The 27,355-nt window shown below is 47.8% G+C and overlaps 2 protein-coding genes across 6 annotated transcripts; both read left to right on the top strand.

Annotated features, from left to right (window-relative positions):
• Positions 1-4,388: 4,388 nt before the first annotated feature.
• THAP7 (THAP domain containing 7) lies at positions 4,389-11,385 on the top strand. Of its 5 annotated transcripts, none has more exons than XM_077313038.1 (5): positions 4,389-4,428; positions 6,510-6,589; positions 7,694-7,786; positions 9,103-9,219; positions 10,645-11,385. In XM_077313038.1, exons 1-5 carry the CDS (start codon positions 4,426-4,428, stop codon positions 11,198-11,200), a joined length of 849 nt encoding a protein of 282 aa, XP_077169153.1. In that variant the 5' UTR covers positions 4,389-4,425; the 3' UTR covers positions 11,201-11,385. The 5 variants fall into 5 exon arrangements, with proteins under 5 accessions (XP_077169153.1, XP_077169148.1, XP_077169149.1 ...); XM_077313033.1 differs by having other exon boundaries at positions 4,408-4,428; positions 7,694-7,846; XM_077313034.1 differs by lacking the exon at positions 4,389-4,428 and adding an exon at positions 4,435-4,963 and having other exon boundaries at positions 7,694-7,846.
• Positions 11,386-17,305: 5,920 nt separating this feature from the next.
• Positions 17,306-26,450, top strand: LOC143826213 (E3 ubiquitin-protein ligase TRIM39-like). The gene is made up of 4 exons (XM_077314896.1): positions 17,306-17,555; positions 20,270-20,567; positions 22,931-23,041; positions 25,040-26,450. The coding sequence occupies exons 2-4, from the start codon at positions 20,291-20,293 to the stop codon at positions 25,585-25,587; spliced, it is 936 nt and encodes a 311-aa protein (XP_077171011.1). The 5' UTR covers positions 17,306-17,555; positions 20,270-20,290; the 3' UTR covers positions 25,588-26,450.
• The last annotated feature ends 905 nt before the right edge of the window (positions 26,451-27,355 follow it).

The following is a 27,355-nucleotide window of genomic DNA, read 5'->3' as shown; positions in this document are numbered from 1 at the left end:
GGTGAAAACAGCAGGGGATGGTTCTCTTGCGTTCTTCTCCCTCTGCAGTTGTCTGGCACTTGGCTCAGTGGATAATGGGAAATTGTGCCAGTCTCTCCAGCCATGGATGGGCCTTATGTTGGTGGCCTTCAGAAGGGGCCCAGCCCTTGATACAGTCCCTGCTTTTCCCACCTGTCTACAGCTCTTCTCTCCCAGCTCTGCAGTTGCCTTAACCAAGTACTTATCTGTACTGAACCCCCCCTCTCAGTCTGCTTTTTCCATTACTGGCAGAGAGGGGAGCACCATCTATTTTATTTTACCCTGGGCCCATAACCCTCTTGGCAGAGTTTGAATATACAGAGAGTAAAGCAGCAATCTGCTTAAAGAAAAAAATAGTTTTATTCAGAAGAGAAGCAACAATGTATAGCAAGAGAGAGATAGAGACTTAACTATCTAGCTAGCAGTTGTCTGCAGTCATACTTCTGTTCAAACAGTTGTTCTGGAGGCAAGCAAGGAGAAGTGTGCTCAAAAGCAGGAAGTCTCCTGTTGTGCTTATCAGGACCCTGGGGGAAATAATGTGAAAATGATCAGGAAGTTCCTATCCTATCTGTGCTAAATACACATCTCCTCTAATGCCCTCTGCAGCACACGCTTTATATTCTGCTCCGTTATGCACACTGCAGATCTTGTATATTCCAACACCCCATAGTTAGTGGGCTGTACCTTTGTTTCTTTGCCTGCTCTGTGTTCTGCTGCTCTGGAGATTTTGCTTGCTTCTCCTCTTTGCTCAGCTGCCTTGTTTTCTTTCACTTTCCAGGACAATGTTTTTCTATGTAAAGAAAGCAACCTTCTTCTTTTCTCTGTCCTCCTTTACGGTTCTTTATCTTGGCCTTGGCTGTCCGACCTTGCACACTTTCTTTCACTTCCTTTCCATTATACTGCTTTCTTCATAGGTCTTTTGGGTCTCATTTGTGCTCTTTCTTGTTTAGTTCCCTAATGGGGTATGTTTGTGTGTTTACATATTGTTTCTAACCCACTTGATCTTTCTTCTTTTGTTTATTCTTTCTTTTTCTCTTTTTCTTCCTTTGTTTACTTTTTATTTCTAGCTTTAATTTTTCTTCTTCTTTTCTTCCTTCCTTCACTGTTTCTTTTTCTCTTACTTTCTTTGCTTATTCCATCCCTTGGTAGTGCTTTGCTTTGTAAGTGGGCAGGTTCTCTCTCTCTTTGAATTGATGCTCTGTGCACAGTTTCTTTCTTGCCTCCTCTTTCTCCTTTCGCCACCTTGTGCTATCCTCTTTCTCCTCCCCCCTCTCCTTGTGCTGTATCGTGCTTCCTTGGACCCCAGCGGCTCTAAGTCTTTCCAGAAGTAAAACTTAAATATGAACTTTGCTAGTTTACATAGATGATTTCAGGACTGTCCCCACATTGTGACATTCAGGAAGGGGTGGCTGGGATGCATCTGGGAGGGGCCCCTAGGCAAACGCCCTTGCTTGGCTGGCTCTTGGTTTGATTCCACTCATCCTGTTTTCTGTGCTCTGCTTTCTCTGCCTCTCTTCTTTTTTACCAGCCTCATTTCTCTTCCTCCTTTTTCTTCTGCTTTTGCACTCTCCTCCTTTTCTCCTCACTGCTTTCTGTTATTGCTGCCATCAAAGTTCTCCCCCCCACCCATTAATTTCACAAGACTGGTCTGAGAGGGTGGAGGTGGATGGCCCTGCTTTGAATCATAGAGTTGGAAGGGGCCATACAGGCCATCTAGTCCAACCCCCTGCTCAGGATTAGCCTAAAGCATCCATGAGGCTTTCCTTATATGGAGCATGAGTGGAAGTTTTGGGGAGGGCCTCTCTGACTTACCGGGCCAGTTTGGCTGCTGTGGCTTCATTCTTCTTGGAGCAGGTTGAGTGTCTGTACAATACAGAGCTTGGGCATGCTGTGTATCTTGCGCGGCACCCTGGGCCGGAACTCAACCCAGCAGTGCTGGAGAAGTCAGCAGGCCTGGCCTACACCCATCATTGCCTTTCAGACCTACATAGCCACCAGGTGGGCAGGCTTGCCAGGTTTCCCATTTTGTTGTTGGGAGACCTCCTGCCCCCTGCCTGCCTTCCTATTGCTGCTCATCTAGAAAATTGGGGGCTGATTGGCCATGTCCTGATGCCCAACCCAGAAGTGACACCTTATCAGGAGGCATGCTAATATTCACCAAACGATTCTATGGTTAAAACTTTAGTTTGGGGGCAAATGCTACAGGGCCACCAGCAATGCAATGATATCATTTTGGGCTCACTGATGATATCATGGAAATGCTTGTGAGGGGCCCAAACCCAGATTCTTGTGATTGCTGTTTTCAGGCTGATCCCTAGGTGAACCCCTGAGATTCTGGCAGCACAGGGGACTTGGCTTGCTCTGGGCATGTCTGACCTCACCTGCTGGCACTTCAGACCCTTCACAGGAAGACTCTTTCCCCCACACTTAGGCAACAAAAGTCCTCACTTTCTCTTGCTTATCCCCCACCCTTCACATGCTCAGCTGCCTTCTCTCACTTGTCTAGCCACTCTTTGACTCTCCTTTCTTCTGTTTACCTTGCTTGCTTTTCTTTCCTTCTTCCATTCTTTTTACCTGGTTGTCCCTGTTTCCGGATTGCCTATGCATGTGTGCCTCCTCTCTTCTCTCCTCTTGGACAGTTTTTCAATCTCACTGACATGCATGCTTCTCATTGCATTTTTCCCAATGCTGGGTGGGGAGAGTGCTGACCACAGGAAATCTTGGAAATTGCAACTGTAAAGTGGTTGAAGTTTTCCAACTCACTCATCAGATGCCCCAGTAAATGCTTCTCAATGTAGGTACCTGGGGTTATATATGGCCAACTCACCACAAAGCAGCATACCCAGGGGACATGACATATAACCACAATGGATAGCTGAAAATGGCTTCTCCTCTCTTTTCTCTGTTTCCCTTTTTTCCTTTCACGTGTTCTCTTTTTTCTTGTTCCTCTCTCCTTTTTTCCTCTTTCTTTCCTCCTTTTTTCTCTTCACCACTAATCTTGTTTTCTCTGCTATACTCTTCTCTCTCTCTCTTTAAAATTCATTTTCTCTACCTCTGTAAGATTTCCTTTATCAGGGCTACTCCACTGAAAGGAGGGTTCTCAAGTAACAAGGGGCAGATATTTCAGGTAATAAGGAAGTTGTATCTATGATGGCTGTGTCACGTTGCCAAGCTGGGTTGACGTGGGTTTTCTGGGCTGTGTGGCCATGGTCTGCTAAGCTTGCCTGTGTGAATGGGCTCCTGCTGTTCATTCAAGAAAATTTGGGACAACATAATGATCATTTTCTGCTTTGATCATCTTTTGCATCCCACTTGTACCTTCAAAGGATTCAGTGCGGCATTTATGGAATTATCCTGTTTTATTTCTACAGACTAAAGAGAGGATTGAGGCATCCTCTGGTGTGAAACATGGCAGAATTCTCGTTTGTTGTCATTGGGTCCTGCCCCTTTTCACTTGTTCACAGCCATTGGGAGAGCTTCAGGGGTGACAGGGATTTGAACTCGAGTTTTTCTACTCAAGAGTCCAGCAATCCAACCACTGGAGCATGTGGCTCATCTGCATCTGTCTTTACAACTTCTGTCATACAGTATGCATGAGAGATTTCAGAGTTCCTTGTGCACCCTCAATTTGGGTTTTTTCCTCCAAATAAAGCCTTTATGTTGCTAGATCAGTGTTTTGTTTCTGATAGAAAAGCGCCTCCAAATTGTATTCATCAAGAGAACACAAAAAGCAAGATGGGACACAACCACCTTGAGGTATCACTCTGGAGAACTGAAGCTGTAATAACCCAAGAGTATTTAATACTGAAGCCATTCATGGAATGTAATTCACAGTTCTGTTTTACACTGCAGGGGCTCTTCATTTGATCAGATTTTCAAGCAGTGTGTGATATTGTATTTCCTAATAAAAATGAAATTCATTTTGTTGATGTTCAAAGTGTATTTTTTCTCACCCCCCCCCCCAACTGATAGTGTTCTGGATATCATATATACAACCAGAGAATCCAAGACAATGTCAAACCAGAGAATCTTCCAGTTCAAACCCAATAGAACCCCTGTTATAAGACCAACAAAGGTAAAGTTAGAGAATAAGTCCTCATGTACACTGCAATTATCTAAGTCAAGTTCAAAGCGGTGAATTCACCACATATCACAACCCTCCATACAAACCAAATCACACCACAATGTAGGCTGGAGGATGCTGTCAGTTACTACTTCGCCTTCAGCGATTGGCCGGGGGCCCCGCGCACGCGCCCAGAAGAGAGGCCCGGGACGGCGTCTAGCTGTCATGAAGAGGACTCGATTCACCTGTGGAAGCAGCCTAAACTTCCGGTTTTGACTTGGAAGCCTCGCCTACGAACCCTGGCAGAGGACCGGAAGTGGCGTGGCTCTAAGCGTCGGGTCTCTATGGTCAGTCCTCCATGTCTTAGCAGGGGAAGCGTCACGCTAACCTCTCTTTCAAAAGACCCCTCAGAGGCCCACGATTTCAGGCAGCAGAACGAAATTATGACGGCGACTATTATTCCCGAGGAGGCTGAGTCACTAGTAGTACTGAACAGGCAGAACGGCTCCCCTGGGTGGGAAAGGGGTTGGCCGGTCTCGCGAGAGCGGGAAGTCTCGCCCGCGCTTCCCGCGAGAGCAGGCGTGCGCGGCGTCCCTTCCCTGGGCGAGGGGAGGTGAGCTCGGCCGAGCGTTCCCCCCCCCCCCCCCCACTGGCGCGCAGGCCCCTCAGCCCCCGGCCGGTCTCCGCGGGGAGGAGCTGCTGCGTCGAGGCCCCGCCCCCTCCCCCTCCCGGCCATTCGCGGCGGCTCCTGCGCGCGGGCTGGACGTTGGGCGCCGCCCTCGTGGGCCGGGGCCGGAGGAGCTCCTCCCCGGCTAGGGATGCCAGCCTCCAGGCGGGACCTGGGGAGCCCCTGGAAGTGCCGCTCATCTGCGGGCGAGAGAGGTCAGTCCCCCTCCGGCGCCGGCCCTGCATGTGCGGCCGCGATGGGCTCGGGGTGGGTCTCCTCCGAGGGGCGGCCCCGGGGACCCTCCTTTCCTGCAGGGTAGCGCACGAGGGGCTCGCCTTCGCTAGGGAGCAGGGAGGGCGCCCCGAGTCACCCAGCGACCTTCGCAGCCAGTGGCGATTGAGGCTTGGAGCCCGTGCTTCATGGTGCTCAAGAGTTCCTGAGTAGGATCTGCGAGACCCGGGTTCGAATCCCCACGCTGGCGTGGAAGCTTGCTCTGGGACTTCTAGCCAGGCATGCGCCCTCGACCTTACCCACCTCACAGGGTTGTTGTGGAGATGAAATGGAGACAAGGAGAATAATGTAAGCTGTTTTGGGTTGCCATTGGAGAGGAAAGTGGGGGATATGAATGAAGTGAATAAATAAAAGTTCTGATCCAACAATGTAGCCAGTATAACCTTGCTGTAGAGCAGGGGTAGTCAAACTGCGGCCCTCCAGATGTGCATGGACTACAATTCCCAGGAGCCCCTGCCAGCATTTGCTGGCAGGGGCTCCTGGGAATTGTAGTCCATGCACATCTGGAGGGCCGCAGTTTGACTACCCCTGCTGTAGAGTGACCCCTCAGCATTTGGGGTGGAAGCTGATTCCTCATCTAGTACATTCTTTGTACATTACATGTTCTCCATCTCTCCCTTTTTATTCCAGACTACTTAACCTAGAGTATATTAGCATCCCTGTTCCACATATGGCTACTGTCATGCTGGAGGGAAGGGGTTCTCTCCATACAATTTGCAGGTCCATCTTTTCCCAGATCATCCTATGCAATAAAGAATGTGGCTAAGACATGCACAGAGAACAGATGAAGTCAGAGCAATAGCAACACTATTAGTTCTGTAGAAAGGGGAGACTGAATTGCTTCAGTTTTATGTGTGTATAGTGGAAGTGGAGAAAAGTCTCACTGTGGACTGCCTGACACAGGATTCATCTGCTTGCCCATATTGATTTTTTAGAGGGACTTGGAAGTTGCACGGACATTGCCAAGTGCAATCCCAGAAGCTAAATAAGAGTTGATGTGCATCTGTGGCCTCGTAGTGTTGGATTGTGTATGGGGGGGGGGGGAGAATAAGTTCCAAGTTCAGATGTCTTGCACAAAACTCACTGAGTGTCTTGGGGCCTTCGACCTAACCAACTCACAGAACTGTGGGGAAGAGGAAGGATAAGGTAAATATGCAATTTAGAATATGATTCTGTTAGTCTTGGGGTAGAACTCCTCAGCCCTGTGTAGCATTTTATCCTGTCTCCAAACAAAACTATAGTTAGGCCCAGCATGTAGACTGCAGGTTTATGTATGCCATTTGCAGAACTTGGCTCATTGTGTCCCAGAATGTATATTAATACAGCAGAATTTCTGAGCTGCCTGAAAACCCGCAGCATCTGCCACTTCCACGTACCTGACTTGCGTTAGGTCAAGTGTTAACTGCTTCAGTGGCTTAACCTGAATCCTTGGGATTGACCACAGTATAAGCACGCTGCTTTCTCTTGCAGATGCCCCGCCACTGCTCTGCCACGGGCTGCTGCACGCGTGACACCCCTGAGACCCGCAACCGTGGTGTTTCCTTCCATCGGTGAGTGTTAGCACCATCTTGCACTTTCCCATTCAGGATTCTGATGAGGGGACTTCTTTTAATTGAGCTGTTGGGTGAGAACTACTCTGCAGAGAGCTCCACACCTTAGGTTGTCCATATTATTCCATGTCGCTGTCCTAACTGAGAGCCAGGGTTGCCTAGTGGTCAGAATGCCAGCCTAGGATCGGGAAGATTTGGTTTGAGCCCTTACCCTGCCATGAAATTTGCTGGGTAGCCTTAGATGAGTTTCTCAAACTTACCCACTTCACTTTTGTGGGCTGTTGTGGAGATTAAATGGCATACAGAGAACAGTATGTGCAATCCAGAGGCCAGGCGGATAAAAAAGGCAGGATAAAAATCTAGAGAGACAGATATGTGTTGTGAATTTTTGATTGTCCAGTCATAAATTCAACCTTTATTCAAGGGAGGTTACACAACTCATTAGCGGTTACATGGCATTTCCCCAAAATTAAAAAATTTGGATGGCTGCTGATATCACTAGATGTCACTGGAGCCCTCTTCCAGCTTGGTGTAGGGGTTAGGAGTGCGGACTTCTAATCTGGGTTTGATTCTGCGCTCCCCCACATGCAACCACCTGGGTGACCTTAGACTTGCCACAGCACTGTTAAAGCTGTTCTCACTGAGCAGTAATATCAGGCCTCTCTCAGCCACCTCACAGGGTGTCTGTTGTGGGGAGAGAAGAGGGAAGGAGATTGTAAGCCACCTTGAGACCGGGTAGAGAAAAGTGGCATAGAAGAACCAACTCTTCTTCTTCTTCTTTAGTAATATCAGGGCTCTCTCAACCTCACCTCCCTCACAGGGTGTCTGTTGTGGGGAGAGGAAAGGGAAGGCGACTGTAAGACGCTTTGAGACTCCTTCGGGTAGAGAAAAGCGGCATATAAGAACCAACGCTTCTTCTTTCCTGGTTGCTCCACAGGCCTCGTCTCTTTCTCCACAGAGGAAACAGTAAATGATCAATTGATTAATTGGGTATCTGAAGAAATATGCATGCCCACAACAGCTTATACCTTGAATAAAACTTGGTTGATCTTAAAAGTGCCACTGGACTCAAATGTTGTTCTCCTATCCCATGTGTTCTTGCAGACTGCCGAAGGACAACCCCCGGCGAGCCATGTGGCTGGAGAACTGTCACCGGAAGGACATGACTGGCCAAGGTCTCTGGGACCCTGCCTCCAAGTATGTTTACTTTTGCTCCAAGCACTTTGAGAAGACTTGCTTTGAACTGGTGGGCACCAGGTAGGTAATTGGGGTCTGACGGGGCCTGTTTTTTGTTTTAAGTAGTTATAATAATAGCGGTTATCTAGGGTCACAAGTAGGCAGTGGTGAGGGAACTGCTGGGAAATCAGGCCCAACTCCAGCCTTTGCGTTTTTAAAGAGAGCTAAGAGCATAAAAATGTATCTGAAGACAGGGAAATAAAACAGACTTTAAAGACAAGGGCGAACCTTCAGTCTGTTTGGTTTACTTAAGGATGATACCTACCAACGGTGATACTATGGCTTTGGAGGGTAAATAATGTATATGCTGAAAAAAGTCAATCTTGATCAATCTAAATCGGAAGCCAGGGGGGTTTGTGATATATTGTGGTCCTATGGATAGTGTGCTTGCTGTCTAACAGGGTTATTTCCATGGTCTTTAGCGGGGAGATTGAGGATCGACAAAGAAACACAGGCTGCAGCCTCAGGACTATTTAATTTGGCCCTGGAATGCATAAAGGTCTAAGAGATCTGGGCGAAAGAGTATTTAGGAAATGTCTCCCCCATCATTTTATCAAAGTAGCATTCACAAGTAAAAGACAAAAATAAAATAAAAGGCAAATCCTCTTCCCCAATAAACAGGTAGCAGTTTGACAGCTGTTGTTTGTGAGCAATAGCTTGTTCAATATTACTGTTTATTATTTATTGCATTTATTACCTTCCCCTTCTCCTCAGACTCAGGGCGGGGGTACATCATAATACAATAAACACATACAATAAATAATGAAAAGTCTAAAACATCTGAAAAACCATTCCCTCTATAGTTGCCTGTTCTAACTTTCAGTGGTGAGGAAGGGGAGGGGAGTCTTATTGGCCCCAAATGATGTGGCTTTTCTAGGAAAGCCAGCAATGTTAGATGCTTCAGCCATAAGAGATTGTCTCAACGCTTGGAAATGTGGGACACAAAAACTGAAAGGAAACAACTCCTAACGAGGAATAAAAGCAAGTGATAATTCCAAATCCCAGCAGGAAAAAACAACAGGGAATCAATTGTGATCAACAGTCATCAAATACTTTCAGAAGTAGAGCTGTTGTAAGAGATTCCTGAAGGGCCAGGAAGGAAGGGATCGCAGTTTTAGAACCTGGGACACCCAGCTGAAGAACCTGGGACACCCAGCCTCCCCTCAGTTAAAGCAGCTGTAGGGGTCGCGGGGTCCCACAGAACCTCACCCTCCTGTATTATGATCCATGGTTTATTGGCTAGCAACAGCCCATGTATCTTGCTGCTTCTTTCCTAGCGGTTACCATCGGCTCAAGGAAGGCGCCGTCCCCACTATATTTGAGCTTCACGCAAAGCCACGGCGGAAATCAAAGCTAGGCAACGCCAAGCTTGCAAGGCGTCAACAGAAGCAGAGGTGAGTGGATGCCCTTGTGTCCTTACCTTCCGCTGCCTCGTTTCCTTCCTTGACAGCCACGCATGACAGTAGACTCGGGGCAAGGGCCTGCTTGTGAGGAAGCATCACAGGGGGAAATGATAGTGCCTGAGGTGAGGGGTGTCAGGTTGGCATCTGCAACCTGCCGTGGTGTTACAGTATGCATTATTTTTGTCTCTGCTTTGGCGGTGTGGGGTATGAAGTGAGTCGATGATCTTGGGTTGCTTTGACGTATGGGGTTGATCTCTGTGTAGGCCATGTGTTAACTTCGTGTTGATAGATGGAGGCTTGTGGGGAGAGGACACCTCAGTGTTATCTGTAATGCAGTGTCCTTGCAGACATGGAGTCTGGAGTTTGGAATTCACACCTGGGCGTTACATGCCTGGGGAAGTGGGAAAGTTACTTTATGCCAGGGGTAGTCGCACTGTGGCCTTCCAGATGTCCATGGACTACAATTCCCATGAGCCCCTGCCAGCAAATGCAGGGGAATTGTAGTCCATGGACATCTGGAAGGCCGCAGTTTGACTACCCCTGCCTTATACAGTGTGGGGGAGGAGTAACGTGAACTGAAGGTGTAGCCGATGGGAATTATATCAATCTGTATGTATTTATCATATTTATTTATTTATTTATCATACTTCTATACCGCCCTCCCCGGAGGCTCAGTATTGCCAATCAGTATTTTAAAATATGAGCTCCGTTCATTTCTTTTTAATAAATCGCTTTTGCTGAACATGCCAAGCCTGTTTATTGAGCAGTAGACAAGGGGCGGAGCAAAAGGGGAGGGAAATGGCTGACGTCTTACGTATGGCTTATAAAGCAGAGAAACGGGACTGTAATGCAGGAGAGGGCAGCAATGGGGCTCAGTTAGATCCACAGGCGGATTCTGTAGGTGCAAAGTAAGTTTCAGGGTTTCATTGCTCTTCATCCTCGTAAAGTTTCTCAAGGCAGACAGGCCACCTCTTGCTCTTGAGAGAGAGAGAGAGAATGAGGGGACATAGGTGTGTCTTTTGACCACTGGGCAATATGCTCAACATACCAACTAACACAAATGGTCAAAGGACACACTTATGTGCCCCCTCTCTCTCTCTAAAGAGCAAGAGGTTTAATAGTGCGAATGCTAAAAACTGTAGGTTTTATTGATTTTAGAAGATGATGATGATGTTCTTTGTTATTTAGGATGATTGCTGTGAGCTGTGCTTCATCCTCTGGGGAAGGGTGGCCTCCCAAAGAGCTTCATGAGCTCCATGCTGGCATCCTTGTGCCCGGGAGAAAGCCTTAGGCATCAGCACTGTTTGTCTTGGTTTCCTACTTGATCCGCACTCACTGCTGCTTTCTTAGCGGAGAGCAAGTCATCCCCTCCCCTCTGCCTTCCTGCTTGACCTGGTTCTATTCCCTTCCCTACAGCTCCGGTCCTTGCCCAGAGGAGGAGTTGACCCCATTGTCCATGGACATCTCCTGCTTCCCAGCGCAAGAGTTCCCGGGCCCTGTGGCCGCTCCCACCAGCAGGGAGCCCCGGAACCAGCCCCTCCTTCCAGGGCCAGAGCTAGAAAGCCTGGCCCCCCTCTCAGACATTCCCCCGGACCAGTCGCCCGCTGCCACAGGCCAAGAGGAAGCCTCTCCCTCTCCAGCCCTCCCCGAACCGGTGGGGGATCCCTCCCATCCTGTCTCCCTCTCCCTCTACATGCTGCGACTCCCTCCCCCAGCCGGGGCCTACATCCAGAATGAGCACAGCTACCAGGTGGGCAGCGCCTTGCTATGGAAGCGGCGAGCCGAGGCGGCCCTCGACGCTCTGGGCAAAGCCCAGCGGCAGCTGCAGGCCTGCCGGCGCCGAGAGCAGCGACTCCGCCTGCGCATCTGCGAACTGCAGCGTGAACGGCGGCCCCACGGCACCGACCCCCACCGGCGGATGAAGGAACACCTGCAGGTCTTCGAACTACAGCTCCTCAATGACCTGGAGTGACTCCGGGCGGGTGGCGGACTGACTTTTCCCCCTGGTGGGTGCCGCCTCGCGTGCAGGCTGCGTGTCGTGTGCTGGTTTCCCCCAGCCAAGCCGTGCACTGAGCAGCTTTGAGGACACAGGCCCTCCTCTCTTCCCCCTTCACCATTGATGTTTACTTGGTGTCTGTAAATAAAGATTGTTTTGTACGACGGGCTGTTCCCCGCTCAGGGGAAGGACAGTTTTGGTCGCTTGTAAAGAGATTCCAGGATAGTTGCTAAGGAGCAGTCAATGCACACAGGCAGGAAAGCTGTGACGTGTCTGGCCCTTCAGATAGGCTCCCCTATCCAGAGGGATAAAGATCAGGCACATGCGGTGGCAAAGGAACTGCTGCCTGGCTGCTTCATCTGTTCCCTTTCTCTTTTTAGCACGTGATTTTCTTCCTTTTCCCTCCCAATTCTTTGGGGAATCTGGTGGCCAAAATGAACAAGGAGGAGAGAGAAACAACTGGTCGTTCCGGCTCTCTCGGCCTGTTAATTCTAGCTGCTCGACCTTATCCGTAAAGGCCTGGAAAGTGTGGGTAGAGGATGACGTTCTCTTTCTGAGTCAGAGACTACGTGGATCCACTTGTGCTGCCCGGGGAGATCATCATCTCCATACAAAGACGAAGATGAAGGATAAAGTGAAGGTCAACGCTTTGGCTGATCAGTTGGTATCCAGCATATGGGACGAGCAAGAACAGAGCTGCCCTAGATGTGGCAGTGCCCTCTGGCAAGGGGAAGATCTGTTAGTAGACAGCTTTAATCAACAAGTTCAGCTCTGCATTTAAAGGGCATTGAGGGTAGCTAAGCCTGTTTTTGGGGGAGGTTGCATACAGAAGAGCCAGGATGTAAAATTCACTGCAAAAAGAAAACTAGCACAACCCAGAAAGGCTCTAGCATAGCCTTGTTTCTGCGGAACTAGTTTTTTGCCCGCAGGCAGTTCTTTATTTGCATTATTTACAGTCCGCCTTTCTCACCGGAACTCACGGGACACCGAGTGAGTCGATACAGTCAGCAAGGTGGGACATTTGATAAAATCAAAGCATAGCCGTAAGGGCTGCAAAGTTAAGCAGTGGAATCCAACCCACAGCAAACTGCACAGTAGTACAGGTCACAGTCCCCGTAATTTACCCGGGCAACTTTGTGGAGCACTGCCCTGTCAGTCGTGCCCTCTTGGCGGTTGGTAGTGTGGCTAGCATTACCCGCCTGTGCTTAGCGACTGGAAGCTGCCTTATACTGAATTGGCCCATCAAGATGAGTATTGCCTACTCTGACTGGAAGCAGCAAGCCAGAGTCTCAGGCTGACGTCTTTGCCATTGCCTGTTGCCCTCACTTAGATAGCCCAGGGATGCCCGAGCTCATCAGATCTCAGAAGCTAAGCAGGGCTGGCCTTGGCTAGTAATTGGGTGGGATCCCACCCACTCATCCACACTGTCCTTCCACCATGGCAAGACCCTTCGGTACTCTGCTCTCCTCTGTGATCTTCCTGCTCACTTGAGAGGTCATCAGAGTTTTGATTTTGCTATCGGATATGGGATTATTAATGACCCTGGAGAAACCCCAGACTCCAAAGTAAACAGACCCAAGGTGATCGCTAAGGCTTCAGATAATTTCCCTGGGAGAAGGGGATCCCAGTTCCTGGAGATAAGTCCTACTTTGCATGATGGATGTGGGAGGGGTTGGCCTTTAGGATCGGGCCTGGATACAGCTAGCTTTCCCCACTCCCCCTGAAACCCATTTGAAGCTCAACAATTCTTGTAGGCAGAGTCATCTGATGAAGACTTCGATTAGTGGCAGATGGCGAGGCTCAAGGAGCTGTGGAAGTCTTTGATTCTGCTGCAATTCCACGAGGGTCGTCAGACTACACTCCTTAAAAAGGCTTTAGAGTCCCCTCATACTGGAGAATTTCTGGAACTCAGGAATAGTGTGATTGGGGGTGGGCATGGGGTCTCGTTCCTTATTAGATTTTTGTATTGGGCTTATGAGTAGCTTGAAGGTGCTGTTTGTCCTGTGATTTTTATGGTGGGTCTCATTAGGCTTGCTTTGTTACCTGCCTTAGGAGAAAGGCAAACCTCTCCATATTTTAATGAAAATCCTGTTCTTATTCTAAATGGACAAGTTGTAACACCCGCAGCACCCACTCCCTCAAAGCCCAAGCTAGGGTTGCCAACCTCCAGGTTGAGCCTGGATATCTCCCAGAATTACAGCCTACAGAAATCAGTTCTCCCGGAGGAAATGACTTTGAAGAGTGGACAGTGTGTGGTGTCTGCCCTGCTGAGGTCCTACCTCTCCCCCAAGCCCCAGCCTGTCTGGGATCTAGCCCCAAACCTCTAGGAATGTTCATGCTCACAGGCAAACATTCGCCTAGAACTGGTGGGAACATGAGTCATAATTCGGAGAGATTTTTAGAGACCGTTTTGGTACATCAGGCTCCTGTAATGTTTTCCTTCCAGAGCTACAAAAGGAAGTAAGTCAGGTGCTTCACTGTAGGTATTTTTGAATTTTGAGAATGGGTAATGGGCTCCACCACAAAATGGCTTCCATGGGTAACTGGAGCAGCAACAAAATGGCTGCCACAGGAGTTGCACTGAATAAACCAAAGATTGGGACGTTCCACAGAATGTAGAAACAGCTTTCTGAAGCATCACCTGCCCCAGCAAAAAAAGAATTAGTTTACAAACAAAACAAAACCTCTCCAGACTCCAAAGTCTATCAGGATAAGAGACATAATTCAAAGCTGACATTAAATTAAAAGACAGTTAATAAGACTGAATTTGTGTATGGTTAATGTTACATCTGAAATGGGGAAAAGTTCAAGTACATGCTTAACAGTTATGCTAACTCAGTTATCTTTCAGTCTATCTCCTAAAGTTGTAGTAAGGAGAAAACCTGAGTTTGGGGGACTAACCTGTGCTTCTTGCAAGAAAATTTGAGTCCACTTTAAGACCAACAAAAATTTATTCAAGGTGTGAGTCTTTTTGTGTGCATGCACACTTCCTCTGACTATGGAATAAAAATCTTAAAAGTACAGATATAAGGAGAAAGTAAAGTAGTAACATATTAGTAAACAGCCTCATATCCAAAATATGCAGTATGATAATACCTTGCTAGACAAGCTAATCAGTTCTGTGAGGTGGTTGAGGCTGAGAGAGCCCAAGTGTGGAATAGTAGGAATTCAAGCTCAGTTCTCCAGATTTGCTCTTAACCACTACCGCAAGCTCTGTGTCAAACTTTTTAAAAAGAACTGATTGAACTCAGGGGGGACCAGCTTTTGTATAAAATCCGCATATGGCTGGACTACAGGCTACTAACCCCCGACTCTGCTGGACCTTGGGATAATTATTAAACTGTTATGACTCTGCAAATAGGCATGTTTGATGCCTTATTTCTTGCCTGTGTGGCACAATGTTGAGAGTAGCAGGCTAGTATCTGGGAGTTCCAGGTCTGCATGCCTACTCTGCCATGGGAGTTCACCAGGAGACTTTGCACCAGGCACCATTTCTCAGACTGACCTACCTCAGAGGGGTATTGTGAGGATAAATTGGAAGAGGGGGAAATGATGTTGTGAGTTGCTCCAGGTCTCTATTGTTCAGATAGAGAATAAACAATAACTGAAAAAAAATAAAATATGCAAAGGATACATAACATAGATAAAATAGATAAAATTGAAAGGGTACAGAGGAGAGCGACGAAGATGATCTGGGGCCAAGGGACCAAGCCCTATGAAGATAGGTTGAGGGACTTGGGAATGTTCAGCCTGGAGAAAAGGAGGTTGAGAGGGGACATGATAGCCCTCTTTAAGTATTTGAAAGGTTGTCACTTGGAGGAAGGCAGGATGCTGTTTCTGTTGGCTGCAGAGGAGAGGACACGCAGTAATGGGTTTAAACTTCAAGTACAACGATATAGGCTAGATATCAGGAAAAAGTTTTTCTCAGTCAGAGTAGTTCAGCAGTGGAATAGGCTGCCTAAGGAGGTGGTGAGCTCCCCCTCACTGGAAGTCTTCAAGCAAAGGTTGGATACACACTTTTCTTGGATGCTTTAGGATGCTTAGGGCTAATCCTGTGTTGAGCAGGGGGTTGGACTAGATGGCCTGTATGGCCCCTTCCAACTCTATGATTCTATGATTCACCCTTGGGAGACATTTTGGAGGACATTCATTTGTAGGGTCGCCATAAGTTGAAGGTGACTTGATTAAGGTGACCAGATTTTAACATTGGTAAAGCAGGACACCATTGACCGGGGGGGGGGGGTGTTCTTGATTAATAATTTGGTCTATATGGAGCAACAAAAAGTTTCATAGAACGTAAAAATAGTATTGCAATACATCTTTTTAAATTTCAACTTAAGTACAATTTGCCAGGTACCCCCAGATGTCCCTCCAAAAGTGGGACAATCTGGTCACCTTAGACTTGATGGCACTCCACACACGCACACACCTTCTATATGCTTCTCATATACAAATAAAACCCCTAACATAATAAATAATAAAACCCTTTTGGATCAGACCAACCATCAGTGGCCAACCAAATTCTGAGTCCAGTAGTAGCACCTTTAAGACCAACAAAGATTTATTCAAGGTGTGAGCCTTGAATAAATCTTTGTTGGGCATAAAGGTGCTCCTGGACTCTGATTTTATTGTGCTACTTCAGACCAACAAGCCAACCAAATTCAAAGCAGGGAAGGGATGCCAAATGTTTCCTTTTCTTGCCTCCCCAAAACTGGTATTCCAAGGTATGGTGCCTGGGAACACAGAGGTTCCATTTCACCATCACTGATGTCCTTAATTAGAGTTGCCAACAAGCCTGGAGGAAAATGCCCTGTCCCTTTAATAGAGGCTTCATTTGTGGAAATGGGCAGCTGGGGCTTTTCATGGCCAAGAGATACAATAGCATCACCAGGTAAACAATAGCCATAAAGCCTCTGTTAAAAAGAAGGACATTTGTTTCCTCCAGGCAGTTACCATCATCAGGGAAAATGAAACGAAGGACAGGGTTGCTTTCAGAACTTCCTGAAGTGCAGATAATCTTGCATGAACGCATTGCCCGACACAGAAGAGAAGCCATGGGAACCAGCTGTATTTCTGCCTGCTAGGCAGCTCTTAAAGTGCGCTTTCTCAACGTCTCTGCGACTGAGAATCCCTTGAAACATTCCTCAGGCTTTGAGAAACTTCAGAAGTGGCGCAATCGTGCAGAATATGGTTGGGAAGCAGAGATAGGAGATGTGCCCACCCAGGGTCCCTCCCCTTCCCACCCCCTCCAGGTCCGTCGCTGTCCATTGGGTTGACATGACCATATATAAAACTCTGGTTTAGGAAGTTTGTCTTAAAGGAAAAGAAACCCTCCCCCCCCCCCGACTGCCAGCCTTGATGGCGAAGAATGCAACAGAAAAGCCAGTATTAAGAGTCCGAACACGCAATGACAAGAAAGGACCGCAAGAGGGCAACATTACATAGGAAGTGATGAACGGGACGGTGGGTTTATAAGGCCCCAATAAGCAGGCTTGTTGGAGAAAAAGAATCTCTTTATTGTAAAAGAAGACAAATAAACAGGGAACGAGGCTTTTCCTTGCTGAACTAAAGAACAGACCTACAAGCAAAATATGATGCTCTTACATCCCCACCCCCACATTCAAATCTTGGCCCGCAGACCGATGTGTCAGGCTTACCTTTTCCCAGGCCCCAAACTTCTAGACACTGCATTCCTTGTAACAGGCCTCAGCACAGCAAAAGCGAGGTCCAAGTGATTAAACACTTGCAAGGGATAAAACCACAAAGGAGGCAGTGGAAAACGACCTTAGCCAAAGCCAAGCAAGACATTTGGCAAAAGCATGGGTCAGGTTAAGCAATCCTAAAACAGGACAAGAACACGGATCTCTAGAATGGGCTTTTATACTCCGCTTTTCACTACCTAAAGGAGTCGCAGAGGGGTTTCCAATAGCCTTCCCTTCCTCTCCCCACAACGCACAGAACAGCTCAGCGAGCACGGTCCTAAGCGAACGGCAAGTGGCCCAAAGTCAGCCAGCTGGACGCATGTGGAGGGAGGAGCGGGGAATGCGCCGCGGATGCCCAGGCACGACCCTCGTTCTCTCTGTGTTCTTTGGGTCGGTCCCAACAAGCCCGTCTCTCCTGGCTTTTGCCCTGGGCGGCTACGACGACTGGCAGCTTCCAGCGTGTCCCTTGCTGCTCAGCCGCTTTCGCTTCTGCGAGGGGAAACGCCCCCCACCTTCAGCATCATCCAGCTTGGCAGGGAAGGAGAAAGGGACTTCCCCCCCCCCCCTCCCACAGGACTTTCGCTTTCATTCTCTGGCCGCAGCAGAGGCAAAAGGGACCATTGAGAGAGGTGAGCTTCCTTAAGGGCCAGTTTTTCCCCCAGGAGTCTCCTAATCTTGGGCTGGAGGGCTTATGGACGGGACGGGAGGGGGCTGGTTCAGCGGTAAAATAGCTGCTTCGAGCTCCCAGTCCAGTCTCCAGCTGTTGCAGACGAAAGGATCCCGCTGTGATCAGTGATGGGGAAAGCTCCCCTCCGGAGACTGCGGAGCAGGCAGGCTCAACCGGGGTTATTAGGCACCGCGGGTTACTCCGGGGGAGGGGTGGGATTTAATTTTATATTAAAAATGAAGGAGCCTGGGGAGGAGCCAGGAGGACACAGTGGCTTTGTGCTCATCTGTCTGTCCACCTGCAATGGAAAAAGAGTGGGAGGGAAGGACTGAATCAGCTGCACTCCCCCCCCCACACACACACACACAAACACACACAGTTTCCATTTCCCCCTCTCAGAATTACTTCTTAGAGCCGGGCTGGCAGAAAACGGCCGGAGGAAGGCTGTTGAGAGCCAAGGATCCAGATTTTCAAGCAGGAGAGGACTTGGCCACAGAGTCTACCCATCTTCTCCTTGGGAACTGATCTCCGTACTCTGGAGATGAGCTGGGAGGGGATCCCCAGGTCTCCCACCTGGAGCCTGGCATCTCATGTTGGAACCTGCTACGCCTGGATCCAGTGCAAGGACTGGGCACAGCCTGCCCACAGATTCCCCTTACTCTGCAGCCATTTCCAATCCTGGGATAATATATTCTCGGGTCTTGGTAGGATTGCTAACCTCCTGGTGATGCCTGGAGATCTCCCAAAGTTACAAGTGATCTCCAGATCGTACAGGTCATTTCCCCTGAGAATTGCTACTTTGCAAGGTGGCTTTAGGACAGCTGAGAAAGAATCCTTAACTTGTTTTGCTCAGGCAAGGTACTGCACAAACAAAAATCAAACTCACTTCTTATTTAACAAGCATTTTATTTTATGAGTGATGAGTGATGCCATGTACACTGTAAACATGAAACTTCTAGGGGCATGACAGGGAGGCATGGCCAGCTGAGTTACTCTATGGTTGAAAGGTTGAGAAAGGCTGTTCTGGGGAGTCCCTGATCTGGGCAGGCCAACAGTCTAACACAGTATAACCTGATAACCTTATAAATCAGCTTGTTATTCTAGCAAGGCTCTTGAATTGGCTTCACTAGACTGCACAGTTGTTGGATATTTTCATGCTGCCGTTTACTAACTTACTGCTAAAAATCCAGCAGAACCTGCAATACTTTTTTCCAGCATAAGGTTTTTTGAGAGTTCCAGCATAAGGTTTTTTGAGAGAGACAGAGCTTTGTTCAGACATCACATGAAACCCTGATTGAATTAACCAAATGGTGACTAATGGGATTAAGAGCCAGCGTGGTGAAGTGGTTGCAATTTTGGAGTCGGATCTGAAAGAGCCGGGTTCAAATCCCCACTCTGGAAAGGGGCCGGGTGACTTTGGGCCAGTCGTTCTCTGAGAGGGGAATGGTCTTGCAAGCTGCTTGGAGAAAAAGAGGGAAAGAAATATATGAACGTGGAAACAGACTTGAGCCTCTTCAGTAACCATGAGGATCTGAAACTATTTTATGAAGTGGTGTTTTCACCCGCAGATAACCCCTGGGGCTTCATGTGACATGAATGGGGACAGGACTGCTTCCCCTGCTGCCACCTCACCCTCACCCCTTGACTTCAAAGGAAGTGTTTCAGTTTCCATCAGAGCAAGAGGGGAACCTACTGAGCTAGATACGCCATTGGCTGGATGCGCCGCCAGTCTGTGGTGTCACGGAATGTGGGACTGGAACATGGGAGGGCTGGCTTCAAATCCCTCCTGCCATTGAGGCCGGCTGGATGACCCTGGGCGTGGTACAGAGCGTCAGCCTTACCTTCCTTCCCCAGGGGACTGTGGGGTGGATTACGTGGATGAGGATGTGAAAAGTCCCTTGGGGTCATGGAGAAAAGCAGAATATAAATTTTTGAAGAGGGAAAAAAAGCTGGGGGAGGGGGCTTTATGTTGTCTAATGGAGAGAATCCAGTGTAGTGCTTAAAGACTGGCACGGTCTAATCTGGGTATGATTTCCCATTCCTCCACAGGCAGCCAGCTGAGTGACTTGGGGCTAGTAGTCACAGTTAGAGCTGTTCTCTCAGAGCAGTTCTCTCAGAGTTCTGTCAGCCCCACCTACCTCCCAGGGGAGAGGAAGGAAAAGGGGTTTGTAAGGAGACTCCTTTGGGGAGTGAAAAGTGGGGTATAAAAACCCCAGTTCTTCTTTTCCGGTGGAAGCAGTCCAAGCCTCACTAATTAACCTTAGTTAAAACTGACCCTGTGAGTCTGGGGTCCTCCTTCTGGCCCTGGCCCCTGAATATGCTTCCAAGGAGCAGCATGAGGTAGGGTAGAGTTGAAAGCTCAGGACTGGGCAATTTTTCGAGATTTGGGGGTTGGAGCTCGGGGAGGGTGGAGCTTATGGATAAGAAGGACCTCAGCAGGGTAAAAAGCTATACTGTATACCCTCCAAAGCATCTATTGTCTCCCAGGGAACTGATCTCTGTACCTGGAATTCTACTGTAATACCAGAAGATCTCCAGGTCACACCTGGAGGATGGCAACCTCAGTACTGTTTTCTCTCCCAGCTTTCAATCACAGCCCATTCAGATTTCTATGGTCATATAATCATAACTGAATACATCTTTGGGAGTATTCATAGCTGCCTTTCTCCATTCCAGAAGCCTCTGCCAGGGTCCAAGATGGCCGACAGCGTCTGCTGCACATTGGTGGACTACTTGGAAGAGCTGACAAAGGAGGAATTCAAGAAATTTAAGATGCACCTCGAAGAGTACCCGCTTGACGAAGGCTACAGGCCCATTCGGCGCTGTAAGACCGAGAAGGCCGATGTCATCGAAATAGCCCGCCTCATGGTCCGAGCGTACGAGGAGGCCCTGGCACTGCAGATGACAGTCCGAATCTTGGACAGGATAAACAAGAAAAATCTGTCCGCAAAAATCAAGCGGGAGATGCCGGCACGTAAGCAAAAGGAGCTCAACCGCTTGGTTTTCTGAGGCTGTGTTCCTTTGCAGGCCTTCCGTCCATTTTGCTAAGGACCTTGGCTCATCAGTGTCTATTAGACAAGAAATTCAGAGAGGACACATTCAGATGAATTTGGAACTTCAAGTTTCTGTGGCATCTCCTATCGCAGGGGTGGGCAAACTGTGGCCCTCCAGATGTCCATGGACTACAAGTCCCATGAGCCCCTGCCAGCATTTGCTCATGGGACTTGTAGTCCATGGACATCTGGAGGGCCACAGTTTGCCCACCCCTGTCCTATCTCCCCTGCAGAGCCAGCTTTGTGTAAGTGGTTAAGAGAGGCAGCCTTTAATCTGGAGAACTGGGTTTGATTCCCCACTCCTCCCCAGGCAGCCAGCTGGGCGACCTTGGGCTAGTCACCGTCCTCTTAGAGCTCCTTCAGCCCCACCTACCTCACAGGGTGTCTGCTGTGGGGAGAGCAAGGGTAGGCGATTGTAAGCCACTTTGAGACTCTCAGGTAGTGAAAGGGTTTACAAAAAAACAGCTCTTTTTTTGTACAAAAAAAACAGCTCTTCTTGCACCAGAACTGGCACCAGAATATGCATGCTTCTCATTTTCGTGGCCCAGATATATTGAATTGCATCCTGTTCTCATTTGCCCACTTTTCCAGCATGTTCAGATCTCTTTACATTCTTTATCTTCTGGGGTGTCCACTACCCCCCCCCCCCAATTTGGTGTCATCTGCAAATTTAAAGAGGAATCTCTCCATCCCCCTCATCCAGATCATTTATAAGAATGTTGCAAAATATGGGACCCAGTACTGAGCCCTGTGGCACCACACTGCTCACCTCCCTCCAATCTGATGAAATACCACAGACAGCCACTCTCTGGGTGCGGTTTTCTAGCCATTTTCCTATCCACCTAACCATCCGCAAATCCAGTCTGCGGTCCTCTAGTTCACCTATTAGAACATCATGGGGAACCTTGTCAAAAGCCTTTCTGAAATCCAGATAAATAACATCAACTGAGTTTCCACAATCAAATAAGCCCATCACTTGGTCCAAGAAGGAAACCAAATTGGTCTGGCAGGACCTGTTGGAGACAAATCCATGCTGATCTCCTGGGATTGACAGATTGTCCTTCAGATGTTTGCAGAGCACCCCCTTTAAAATCTGTTTTATTATCTTCCCTGCAACTGAGGTCAGACTCACTGACCTGTAGTTTCCTGGGTCAGCTCACCTCCCTTTTCTGAAGAGTGGGATAACATTCACTTCCCTCCAGTCTTCTGGCATCTCTCCAGTCCTCCAAGAAGTCCTAAAAATGATGACAGAGGTTCTGCAAGCTCTCCAGAAAGTTCTTTGTGGATTCTCGGATGCACACCATCTGGCCCAGGGGATGTGAACTCATCCAATGCAGCCAGGGGCCTCTCAATGATCTCTCTGTCCATGTCAATCCACCTCCCTTACACTATACCCTGCCTATTACCATCTCTAGATATATCCATATTCTGGTAAAACACAGAGGCAAAATAAGTACTGAAACTTTCTGCTTTCTCTCCATCCTCTGTCAGAGTTTCTTCATCTTCACCCAACAGCATCTTTGCTCCTCACATATCTGAAGCTTTTCTTGTTGTAGTGAGCTTCCCCCTCCAGCATCAGCTCCCTCCTGGCTTTGACCTCTCTGATGGCTGACCTACAGTGTCTTGTAACCTGCAGATCCTCTTCCCTCCATTTCTTGAACATTTCCTTTTCATTCTTTAGCTCCTCCTGAGGTTCTCTGTTCATCCAAATAGGCTTCTTGGATGCCCTGCCATGTATCCATCCTGTTGGAATAGTCATGGCTTGAGCATGCAATAGTTCTTGTTTAAGGGGAGCCCACCCATCACTTGCTCCTTTCCCATTCAACATTCTTGTCCATGGGATGACTCTCATCATGTCTGAGTTTATTAAAGTCTAGCATACACATCTGACTATAAACTTCCTTAGCCCCCCATCTCAAAAGAAATTCTAGGAGAACATGGTCATCCTCCCCCCCACCTCTGTCACCCCATCCACCAGCTCTTGTCTTTTGGTTAGTATTAAGTTGAGTATGGCCGAGCCTCTTGTTGTTGGCCAGGTAGGTCAGATGCACGATTCTGGACACTTAGCACAGTTTGTTTCCCAGCATACATTGGGGAAATTGAACTCACCCATAATTATAAGGTCCTGTTTTCTGGATGTTCTATCAAGCCGCTCAAGGAGGGCAGCATCCATGTCCTCACCCCAGTCAAGGAATCTGTAGAAGACACCAGCAGTCTGTAGAAGACACTTAATTTTTCCCTCCCTCATCTTTACCTGGATATTTTCACCATTTGCTTCCGCCAGGTTTCTTCCAGCCTGTAAAACCTGTGCCTTCGACCAAGGAAGAAAAACAAAAGCGGGAAGAGAAGATAGAGTCCAATTTGTATAACCGGTTCTTCGGAACGTCAAAGAAAGGTCTGTTTCTGGGGGGGGGGGAGTCAAATGCTCCTGGGTGGAGGGTCACTGTGGAAATGCGCCATTGTTTTCCTGCTGCTATGAGGATCATATAGCCATACCTTGGAAGCTAAGTTGGGCTGATTCTGCACTCACTTTGCTTTTTCCATTGTGGATCCTGCTGAATTCAGATTGATTTGAACTCGGGTCTTCTTCTATCTCCCCCCCCCCCATTGAAACAGAAAATGTTCTGCACTTGATTGGGGAAGGTCAAAGCGGGGAAGGGAACTAAGCGCAGCAGGAATCTTTCTTTCTTTTCTTGAATGGGGGGGGGGGGGGTTGGAGACAGCAGAGGAGGGGGAAATAAATCCAAGAGGCAAATCTCTGCAGAGAGAACTTAAGTTTCTGGAATGCAGTCACTTTAAGACAGGGAGGGAAGCCTTGCAACCAGGAACCAGGAAGTCTTTAAACTGACGCCCTGGCCAATCAAGGAAGACTGCTTTGCTACGAGGCACAGAGAAGGAAATTAATTCACAAAAAGGAGAAATATGCACACTTCCTGATTCCAGTTTTTCAAATATTGAGGGTTATATCCACTTCTAGATATCATGGGGAAAAGGTGGGATCACTGCGGATCAATCATGTATGTTACAGAGGGAAAATTTAAAGTGCCCAAAATCAAAATGGAAATAGAATTCAGTGTAGATGGGAGGGATTTATTCAAGCTGCGAGTGGGTAAAAAGCCCCATGCAGACTACACCCAGGTTCGGTAGTTGGATGGGAGACCACCAAGGCGGACTGCAGAGGAAAAGCCAGCCCCCTCTGCTTCTGACTTGCCTAGAAAGCCGCTTTCTGGGGTCACCATAAGTCAGCTGCAACTAGACAGCATTTTACACGCGCAATGAGAATTTCATTGCAGAGCAGAGAAGAAAACGTACCAGATTGCAGGACACCTTGTTCATGTACAATGCCTCCAGTAAAACAACAGAGAGAAAACGCTTGCTGATCTTCCAGAATGGCCAGTGTTTAAAATGGTTTGCAATGTGGGGAAGAATTTTTTTTTAATGATACCTATAATAATCAGAATTATCTGCCATCAAGTCACAACTTACTCGTGGCAACCCCAGGACCAGGATGTTTTCAAGGCAACAGATGAGTAGGTTTGCCATTGCCACCTTCTGCATAGCAACCCTGTTCTTCCTTGGTGGTCTCCCATGCAAATACTAATCATGGGCAACCTTCTTTAAGCTTCCAAGCTCTGACAAGATCAGAGCTAGTAGCACAATCCGGATGCACGTCCAAAGGACAGAAAACAACAGGAGCATTTCTTAAAAAGAAATGTCTATATATTTCACAGAATCATAGAGCTGGAAGGGGCCATACAGGCCATATTTATTTCTAATCCACAGAGAGCTCCGCAGGGGTCATTGTGAGAGGAAAATCATTGCTACAAGTGGCCATCACATTGTGCGGTTTCAGCCGATTGCTACAAAAAGAAAAAGCTTACTGTATTGGGGACGGATGAGCTGCTCCAACAAGCTTTTTGCCAAGACTAAGGAAAGATGGCCATAGGTTTGCTTATATCCCCCATGCCCACAAGCCCCTGTCAGTACCAGTTTGAGCGCAAATGTCCAGGCTGTCGATCAGAGACATAACATTCTCCTGGGAACAAAAGAGATAGGAAAGTGCAGCAACCAAAAACAAAAAAAGGAAAACAAATGGCAAGTACTATAATTCACCCCCCTACAACATCGCCCCAATCTGACCTGTAGCTTAAAGCGTTCTATCATTCTAACCCCTAACCTAGGCTACAGCAAAACAAACAGCAATAAACAGGATGAAAGCCAGAAGAGCACCTTGCAGAGTGCTGACAATGGCAAAACAAACGGGTTTTGACAAACATTTTATACCTCTTTGGACGCCACTCATAAGAGTAACAGGTAAAAATGTGTGAAGAATAGTTTCTTCAGTGGATGAACATTGAAATTCTGCCTTTTGCCCCTGTCTCTGTCTCTAAAGTGGAGGTGACGCTGGATCCCAAAACAGCCTTCCCCACGCTTATCCTTTCGGAAGACCGGAAGAGCGTCCGTCTGGGAGAACAAGCCAAGCCCCTGCCCGACAACCCCGAGCGATTCAATTTTGTACCGTGTGTGCTGGGAGCGGAAGGCATCACCTCTGGGGTTCTGGAATGGGTGGTGAATGTGGGCAAGGCCAAAAGCTGGTCCGTCGGTGCTGTCCGGGAATCGGTTGAAAGAAAGTGGTACCTCTATATAACAGCCGAACAGGGGTTTTGGGTACTGCAGCTGAGCGAGGGAGAGTACAGGGTCTCCACTACGCCTTCCACCACTCTTTTCCTGTGGAAGTCACCACAGAGAATCAGCGTGCGCCTGGACTATGACCGTGGCAACCTCTCCTTTTTCGACGGGGACTCCAGGGAGCACCTCTTTAGCTTCAACTATCCCTTTTCTGAGAAGATGTATCCCTTTTTTCAGGTCTGGGATACAGAGATCCCCTTGCAAATCTGCCCCACTGATTCCCAGGGACAACATACACAGAATAATTTATAAGAATAACTTTTTTTTATTGTTATTGTTATTTTTCCACCCTTCCCATAAGGCTCAGGGCAAGTAACATCAATGATAAAATACAATCATATTGCATTAAGATGGTGTATTAAGGTAAAAATCGCATGTTCATTTAAAAACGTTTTCTAGTTATCACTAGGGTTGGCCGCTTTGGCCACCGAAGCAGCCGTTCACACCTGAAACAGCTGTACATCTGCCAGTCTAATTCTCACCGAGGTGTTTAGAATCATAGAATCATAGAGTTGGAAGGGGCCACACAGGCCATCTAGTCCAACCCCCTGCTGAACGCAGGATCAGCCCAAATTGTTCGCATAGATGAATCGATCCTCAGTATGAATGTTCTATTTGTTACGATGTTCTGTGTAATTACTGTATGGTGTTCTAGGTAAACTGCTCACATCCATATGGAAGGGCAGTCTAAAAACCTAAATTAATAATGTATATTCTTCAGCATTCTAGCAAGTGTTTCCCTGGCGAGTCCAGCCAATTATTTATAGGTGTTGAATCCCAGGCTCAACCATAGACCGGGCGGATTGGTGCCATCTTACAGGCCCTACGGAACTGGCGGAGGATCTGTGTTCCCACCCGACTGGGACCAGGGACAAGAAGGTCCTGGCTAAGGCCAGTCTCACCTCTTGGGGGGCCAGGGACCCTGAGCAGGTTGTGGTCTCTTGACCATAGTGCTCTTGGGGGGGATATAATTGACCTCCCCCTCTCTCCTAGTGATTCCCTCATACATGAAACTTAGGATGGCTTAAGAAGGGTCAATTCCACTCCCATACCCTTTAATACAGGGGTAGTCAAACTGCGGCCCTCCAGATGTCCATGGACTACAATTCCCAGAAGCCCCTTCTGGGAATTGTAGTCCATGGACATCTGGAGGGCCGCAGTTTGACTACCCCTGCTTTAATACATGAGTGGAATGTTTGAAGGGCCTCTGTGATAAGGTCTTCCCATATGCTTCCAGTATTCATCAATTGAGGCAGGTGCAGGAGAGCCGCCTCCTGTGACATTAGCAATCAGAGAATGGGGCACTGTGAAATCAGCATGTAAGAGGTGACTGATTTGATCCATATGAAAGGGTGGTCTGAAATACGAAGCTTAATGTCAGGCTAGTGTCTGGATGACCCAGGTTCGAATCCCCACCCATGCTTTAGAAGCTCACTGGATAACCTTGGGCCAGCTAGACTCTTTCAGCCTAACCGACCTCTGAGGGTTGTGGTGAAGGGGAGATGGAGGTGAGTAGGACACCGTAAGCCACTTTAGGTTCCCATTAGGGAGAAAAAATAGGACACAAATCAAATCAATGAATAAACATTCTCCTTCCCAAACTGAATAAAAGTTGGCATACGATAAATAAATCAGACTTGAACATGTTTCCGTTCTCATGAAAATTTATATGAAGTTGCGTCAATTTATTAGCTGCCATGCTCACTTTTATGAGTACTGAAAGGTGGATATAAATTTGGTAAAATAAGTAAAATAATTTCTCCAGAAGCACCCTGTGTAGACATATGTCTGGTGTTGTTAAATTTTGTATTCTAGCTGCTATTCTTTATAAGGTGTTTGTATTCTTCTCTGACTGTTTGGGGGGAAATATTCCAGCAGACCTATCCCTAGATCACTGTATCCTTTGTTTTTATCCTAAGATTGAACTCTCTCATGGCAAAACTCTTTTAGAGCTAGACTTGAGTTCAGTATCTCATTAGAGACCAACAAGATCTTTCAAGAATCAGAGGTCCCCTCATCA

This window comes from Paroedura picta, chromosome 16 (genome assembly GCF_049243985.1).
Source record: "Paroedura picta isolate Pp20150507F chromosome 16, Ppicta_v3.0, whole genome shotgun sequence".
In the NCBI taxonomy this organism is placed as follows: Eukaryota; Metazoa; Chordata; class Lepidosauria; order Squamata; family Gekkonidae; genus Paroedura; species Paroedura picta.
This window is presented reverse-complemented; position numbering and strand designations above follow the sequence as displayed.

Bases quoted from the DNA above. Each gene is read 5' to 3' on its own strand.
- THAP7 (XM_077313033.1), top strand. The intron at 6,590-7,693 runs GTGAGTGTTAGC...GTGTTCTTGCAG, and splicing joins CGTGGTGTTTCCTTCCATCG to ACTGCCGAAGGACAACCCCC. The intron at 7,847-9,102 runs GTAGGTAATTGG...CTTCTTTCCTAG, and splicing joins TTTGAACTGGTGGGCACCAG to CGGTTACCATCGGCTCAAGG.
- LOC143826213 (XM_077314896.1), top strand. From the start codon at position 20,291: ATGGCCGACAGCGTCTGCTGCACATTGGTGGACTACTTGGAAGAGCTG. The intron at 20,568-22,930 runs GTAAGCAAAAGG...TGCTTCCGCCAG, and splicing joins CAAGCGGGAGATGCCGGCAC to GTTTCTTCCAGCCTGTAAAA. The intron at 23,042-25,039 runs GTCTGTTTCTGG...CTGTCTCTAAAG, and splicing joins CTTCGGAACGTCAAAGAAAG to TGGAGGTGACGCTGGATCCC.